Below are 7,401 nucleotides of genomic sequence, written 5' to 3'. Positions count from 1 at the left end.
TGAATTTTTGGTTTAGAAAAAAAAAATCAATATTGCCATTGTGGCCTTTAATCTGCCCTTTTATGATGGTAAATCTTTTTTTTTTTACAGGCAAACGACTGTGGGCAGCTGACACCATTTCCTCCAAGAACAAAGCCCCCTCGCCCCATGTGGACGCTGGTAGATACATGGAGCCCTAATGTGGCTGGACATGCCACCGACGGGTCATTAATCAGACACTGTGACAGCCACTTCTTCCCTATCCAGCCCTGACTTCAGCCCCTAGACAAGCCCACTCAACTCCCCGCCCAGAGGAGGCCAAGTAGGGAACACAGAGACAGAGGGAGAAGAGGATTGAATCCACATTGGAAAGACAGGATAGAGAGGGATGACGAGGGATCCTACCGAGGCGTAAAGGGACTGGCATAGCAGGGAAGACTTACAGATGAAGGACGTAAGAATCAAAGAAGAGTTGGAGCTAAACTTCTTCTCTAAAGACCATAATGGAAGGATCATAAACTGATGTATGAGACACTTACTTATGCGTACACATCATTATTCTGCACCAGATTTGAACAACACTAAAGCCTGTTGCTTCTCACGCTGGGCTGAATCCTGTATAACACACCGGTGTGTCGCAGTCATGTGGCCGCTGGCGATGAATTTTCTCGTAAACTCGAGCTCATTTTTGGCATCCTTCCATAACGCTCCAATATCCACCAACATTATTTTAAAGATGTAGGAAAATACATATTGATGGTTTTCCACCCTTTTCACTGAGCAGATTATGACATTGTTCATTTAGTGTCCACCTCCCCTGTCTGTCTGTGGCCCACAGTGCAGCTGGTGCACAGGTTTCTGCAGGGAGCACACTTTAGCTAACATAATTGTTGCTGCATCATGTGCTTCATTAATTCACTATTAGTTTTTAAATGGTCTCAAACTGGCATATGTCTAAAATTAATATGCAATAAAGTGCACATACTTTATTGCATACGAATTGAATTGCATACTTCTTCCAGATCCTCCTCCTGCAATCAACCGATTCCGGTCACCTGTGCTCCCATGTTCACCTGCAGCTAATCTCTCATCAGCCCTGACTCTACATATACTCAGCTCAGGCACCACACCCTTGCCAGATTGTTAGTGATGTTTCCTACTTGCAAGCGTTCCAAGTTGCTCTCCTATGTTTTGACCCTGCTGGGTTCCTTCTCTTTTCCTGCCCCTTGGGATCTGCCTGCCTGCCTATTCTGATTACTCGGGGTGTGACCTCTGCCTGATATTTGGAACTACCTCATTGTCTGCCCCTGCCCTGATTTGCCTGCTACTTTGGAGTGACTAGCTGGTAAAGAACAATAAAGCTCAGTTGCTGGATTCTTCTTCTACTGTTGGACATTTGGGTTCTTACCTGCCTTGGTCCGTGACAACTACACATTAATAAAACTGCATTATTTATTTCATATTCATATTTCATAATTTCAGTTTTCATATTCTTAATTTAGTTTAGTATTTGCTAGATAAATATATATAAATAAATACAAATATTGTCAGGCCCAGCCGAGGTCCGCTCATAATTATTCATCTTATGGGGCTTTTAAATGTCTACGCCAAATTTTAAAACATCACAAGAATCACACGTGTCAGGCTGTGTGTGTGTGTGTGTGTAAGTGAGAGAGTTTAAAAAGTATTTCAATCTGGAGATAAGGACTCACCAACCAACTAAAAGAAGATCCCTGAAGATCTGTTTCCAGAATCAAAGAGCTAAGCCATCAGGACATGCTTTACAATGCAGGATTTCTAAAAGCTCATTTCAGAGTTGCACTGCAGCTCATCGGTCTGTTGCATGATGGGACAGCAGCAGGTGTAGCGATAGAGAAGAACCATTCCTGGCCTGCACCAGTGCGTTAGCTACCACCGTTCTCGCTCAAACCGCTCCCTGCATTGTGAATGTAGTTATTCTGTAGCTCCTTTAGAATGTTAGAAGTCACCGGGGGAACATGTCTTGTGTCTCATTTTCAAGACCTCAACCAATAATCAAAATAGTTTCTTTTTCTTATTTTCTTTTTGCTTCGAGGTCGGTGTCTTTAAGCCACAGAAAAGCGATAAGAGCCCACATTAACACAGATCATCACAGCTAACCCCTCAGAGCTATGGCTTGATGCAGTTAAAGGAGAAATAACCAATCCCAACTTTATCTTCACTGAAAACCTTAACATGATTTGGAGCTAAGTTAGAGCCCAGTGAGCATGTGTGTTATCCAATTTTCATTGTTCTTCCGGATTGGAGTGATGTTCCAAATCATCTTATAGGCACAGCTAATGCAGTTTCAATTGATCACATGTTTGGAGGAGAACCATTTCCCCATAGTCTGTGCCTGAGGATAGCACAAAGCCAATGTACCGGTATATACCCCCCTCAGAACTGAATATGTGAGCATGAATATATACATCTGGGCTTTTTCTAACTGCATCCAGGTGATAACCATGTTTCTCCCGTTTATAGCAGCCCCTCTCTTCCAGAGCCATGTCCACTTCATCAAAACCCCACTTCACCACAAGCCCCAGTGGGTAACATAAAATACTGCACTTCTCCGTATTGACTGAGTAAAATGAAATAATCTATGATGCATGAACAAGCTCTAAATGAAATAATAATGTCCTTAGCGGTGAAAAACGGATTGATGGTACAGTAATTGAGCAGATTTATATCCACCCTTTGGAGAATGAGACGTAGAGGGAGGCGGCGAGTCCGCTGAAAACTGCCCTGCTATTTTATTTAATCTCGTGGAGGAATTATTGGCTGGTAATCTATTGTTAAACATCTTTTAGGGTGATGGATCGGAAATGTCAAGCTTTTACCCCCCCACGTAATCAATTCATATCTCATTAGCACGTATTATTTATGATTCTCATATTGTCCCCGAGGGGACGGGACTGAGGGGGGGAGCTACCCCCCGGCTGGAGGCCTCAGCTGGGGCAGAAATGAAGTGTGCTGTACTGTAGCTCATGACCTCATAACTGCATTTATAAAAATGATTTTGTTTGCAGTATTGATTTGTTTCTGTTCACTCTAGAAAACAGAAAAGATTGAGGGTGCTAATTTCCAACTTCAACCGCAAGAAACAGGGCATTGAGAGAAGTGAAAAATATTGCACCTCTGCAGGGTGTAAATGATGTGTTTACTAAAAGAAAATCATAAAGTGTGTGAGTGATTCAGGTACATTAGCACAGAGGAGGTGCACTTATTGCTATAACTGCCATGTAAATATATGCATTGGACAATGGAAAGATTGTATTTTTAACCAAAGGTTTAGAAAAATCTTTACACACAAACAGTAAAAAGAAAGTGCAAAAAGAAAAGTCCAAGAAGCTCCTGCCCCTTGGGCTCATCCCGCTTTGTGGTTTGCAGATTGTTACGAGTGGAAAAGACAAATGGAAATGCGGAGAGAGGCGGAGCGTTTCGGTCCGCACCTCGATTTAAATGAGCAGGCGCCGATCCCATCTGGTTGTGACACCTCGTTATTGTGTTGTTACCCGGAGGGGGGAGATGACAGGAGACTGAATGGTAGGCAGGGGAGGGAAGAGGCTGATTAGAGACAGAAACCACTGGGAGGACATGCTGATCAGACAAGGACACGTCAGTGTGAGTTTCATTATCAGAGAGCTCCCATGCCTCGTGACTCTGTTTCAGGTGTATTTGGAGCGGCTCCTGACCTACGCTGAGATCGACATTTGTCCTGCCAACTGGAAGCGAATCGTGTTGGGAGCCATCCTCCTGGCCTCGAAGGTGTGGGACGACCAGGCAGTCTGGAACGTCGACTACTGCCAAATCCTCAAGGACATCGCCGTGGAGGACATGTAAGTGGCTGGACGCACCAGACATGTCTACTGTATTCCAGGAAAGAAGCCGAAAGTACACTTACCGGTGGGCGTAATGAACCGACACCGGTAAGACTTTCTTATTGTCTTTGTAGAAGCCTTTGAATAATCACACAGCACCTCCTACCAGAAGTAAAGAAACTATATAAACGGAAACGAAGGCCAGTAGGCACCTCAGACAGTGTGCAAGGAAAGGAGAGGCGCTTTAATCAGTTTAATCATTTCTCTGTAAATTGTAAAATCAACGTGGTGGAATGCCTTTGAAATACATGAGAATACCGGTAGTGCCAAGAAAAGATTAAAAAGAAGCAACCTTATTCGGCAGAATTGAGCGACAGCCGACTCTAAATTTAGCTTGCCTGTTGTTGCACGCCTGTGAGGGGGTGGGGGGGGGGGAGAAAGGTGAAGGAAGGAGAGATGCTTCTTGTGCAGGTTACAGTGTGGAATGAGTCAGTGACGGATGAAGGTGAACAGACGCTGTCGGGGATCAGACCTGCGTCGAGAATATCTGAGAGATAATACTCAAATATATAAATGTATCTCGTTTTAGAGACGAGGAAAGGCTTATGTTCGTGGGTGCTCTAAGGGTGTGTGTTGGTGATGTACATGAGAGAAGACCCCCCCCCCCCCCCCCACAGTTGGTGTGTGTTGATGGGACTTCCAGGATTGTCTCGTGGACCGCTCTCTCTTCTCCTCATTCTGTCGCCGACTCATCTCATCTGCAGCATTTTTTTAAATTTCATCCAGGTCAGAGCCGTTAGTAGTAGCGAGGACGTTTCCTCATCCATCTTCTTTGTGTGTCTGAAACAGGAACGAGCTGGAGCGTCAGTTCCTGGAGCTGCTTCAGTTCAACATCAACGTGCCGTCCAGCGTCTACGCCAAGTATTACTTTGACCTGCGCTCCATGGCCGAGGCCAACGGCCTCAGCTCGCCCCTCGAGCCCCTCAGCCGGGACAAGGCCCAGAAGCTCGAGGTGAAGTTCAGACAAGGAATACTTCTAATGATTCCACTGAGCCTTATGGTGGACATGAGTGTTTCATGCTTGCATTTAATCAGCGATTTCTCCCAATAAGCCGCCTCCTCTTCTGACTTCAGGCCATCTCGCGGTTGTGCGACGACAAATACAAGGACTTGAGGAAACAAGCCAAGAAGCGGTCGGTGAGCGCAGACAACCTGACGGTGGTGCGGTGGTGTCCAGCCATCATCTCCTAACGCTGGCCGCCTGCAGTGCCGGGGGGGGGGGGGGGAGCACACACCTGTGGGTCAGTGGATCTGTCTGGAACACACACACACACGCACACACACAGACAATTTACCACAGGGGTGAGGGCACCCCTTCTAGCCGTTGTACATAAAAGAAACCCACTGGCTGCCTGAGCTTGGACCAAACTGAGTGAATGACAGAGAAACGAAAGGGGCCAATCCGACAGCAATATGTAGGCAGCGAAAGAGGGGGAGGAGAAGAAGTGGATGAGGACTGCAGCAGCGTTCCGTGTTTCCCTCCGAGGCTGGACTGCTGTCTACGTTCCTTCAGCGTCTGACGTGAAGTATGAACAGATAATATTTTATTCCACAGCTTACAGTTACATTTAAAGTTTCTAACATTATGTTGGTGTTGAATGTACTTTTTAATTCTTCCCATTCCAATCCTTCAGTCACCTCAGCGAGCAGCACACAGGACTACATATCATTCATCCTCCGTTCATTCACACCGTAGCAACGCAAGTTGGGGCTCCTATTCAGAACGCTAACGTAGAAAAAGAAGCACATCCGTGTTTCGGTTCGGTCACTGTGGCAGCAATTTAGCTGATCTCCACACGCTGCCGTTCACTTAAAGCAATATCCCTGCGTCACCTTCCTGTTGTGATGAAGGCGTGCACACCTGGGAGACGACTGCCAGGGCGACAGTGCTCCACGACGAACTGCAGAGCTGATGTACTAAATTCACTTCACTGCCATCTTCCTGGCCTGTGGTGCCTGTAATAAGCTCATTTAACACCCCCCCCCCCCTTTTTTTTTTTTCTTGGAGGAATAGAACAAATAACTGAAGTATTTTATTTTCTTTCCTTTAATATTTTGTAGCTCTTCCAGCTGACAAACAGCACAAATGTTTAGGGAGGAGAGAAATCATTGCAGGGGCGTTAAGTGAAGATTCAAACGCTGCGTATAAGGATTGATTGGATACGTTCTGCTAAATTGTCTCTGTACGGTGTAAATACGGCGCCAGTGTGCACAGTCTGTAGATGGATATCATACTGTAGGAAAGCAGAATGGCTTCAGAGTATTTATATTGGATCCATTTTTACTGTACACGAGGGAAGAGGGTAAATACGTTTGCTTTCTTGTTCCTATGACAAATGAAGTGAAGTATTAAGGCTTAAACGGGAGACGCCACTTTGTCTGCTTTCTTGTTGTGACGTCACGCTGCAGAGAATGACGTTTTCTGTGTTACATACGATGAAATGAGGATACGAAACATTTATCGTGACTGTGTGGAAGCATTTCCAGGTTCATGCGTGTTAATGCTTGTTTTTTTTTTTTTATGGAAACCCCACAGGGAGCACTAAGTGAATACATCGGTCAACAGTATTTTTAGTTTGATTGTTCTGTATAATTCAGGCGTGTGTGGTAAAATAAATAAATGAAAAGCTTTAGGGTTTTGCTTCCGCCACTCTACAGCGCTTCTTTCTCGCCGATCATTTATTAACTACTAAAAACTGTCCTCTTTTATATCTTACAGTAAAAACATTGCATCTCGGGATTGTTTTGCAGCGTTGGTAGCGAAGCCTTTTATCAGTTAGACCAGTTAACCACGCCATATCACAGCTGCTGCACGTGTGGGGAAAGATCAGCAACTAACAAATGATTAAATGTGTGTTAAGATCAATAAGCAGGACAAAAAAATAAAGTTTTAATGATCAACTGATTTGTGGTAGATATTGGGCTGCATAGATTCTGGCATTTACTGGAAATAATTAAAGCGAACAAATCGCTTCCTTTCTCTGACAAACATTTGGAAGAAAATAATGCGAGTATTTAGTCGAGGTTTTCTCTGTCTGGGTTTCTCTCTGGGACGGTTTGCTAAATGTGTGAGATAAATCTTAACAGTTTTATGATTGCAGGTATTTGCCTTATGATCAACAGACACACATTTTCCTCCCGCGCATCGAAGAAACACGCAAAGTTTAAATATAACCTGCAGCTCGGAAACGGGCACAGATTGTTGAATAAAGGTTGTTTTTTTTTCTTTCACGAGATAAGTGAAACCTCGTGTCTGTCCTTTATAGGAAAGTTACTGGAGTTGCTGATGTGAGCTCAGTTCAAAGATTGTATGCTATTTATTGTGTGTGCGTGTGTGTACGTGCAGCCCCGTCTGGTGTTCTCCTCGGTCATCAATGCCACGTAGTTCTAAGTTTGGAAGCCTGACAGTAAATTAGTTGGCTCTGTGGCGTCCCATCGGATAGGTAGGTGTGTGTGTGTGTGTCGCAGCCTTGTGCACGGAATGCTACCTCTGCATAGAGTCTTTACTTTTCTCTCCCTTTTT

The 7,401-nt window shown here is 44.7% G+C and overlaps 1 protein-coding gene across 1 annotated transcript; it reads left to right on the top strand.

Annotated features, from left to right (window-relative positions):
* The first annotated feature begins 3,540 nt into the window (after positions 1–3,540).
* Positions 3,541–5,069, top strand: LOC137917284 (cyclin-Y-like). The gene is made up of 3 exons (XM_068760098.1): positions 3,541–3,836; positions 4,668–4,830; positions 4,953–5,069. The coding sequence occupies exons 1-3, from the start codon at positions 3,541–3,543 to the stop codon at positions 5,067–5,069; spliced, it is 576 nt and encodes a 191-aa protein (XP_068616199.1).
* Positions 5,070–7,401: the final 2,332 nt, after the last annotated feature.

Source organism: Brachionichthys hirsutus, unplaced genomic scaffold (assembly GCF_040956055.1).
Source record: "Brachionichthys hirsutus isolate HB-005 unplaced genomic scaffold, CSIRO-AGI_Bhir_v1 contig_4, whole genome shotgun sequence".
Taxonomy (NCBI): Eukaryota; Metazoa; Chordata; class Actinopteri; order Lophiiformes; family Brachionichthyidae; genus Brachionichthys; species Brachionichthys hirsutus.
The sequence above is the reverse complement of the archived record's forward strand: the minus strand, read 5'-3'. Positions and strand labels throughout refer to the sequence as shown.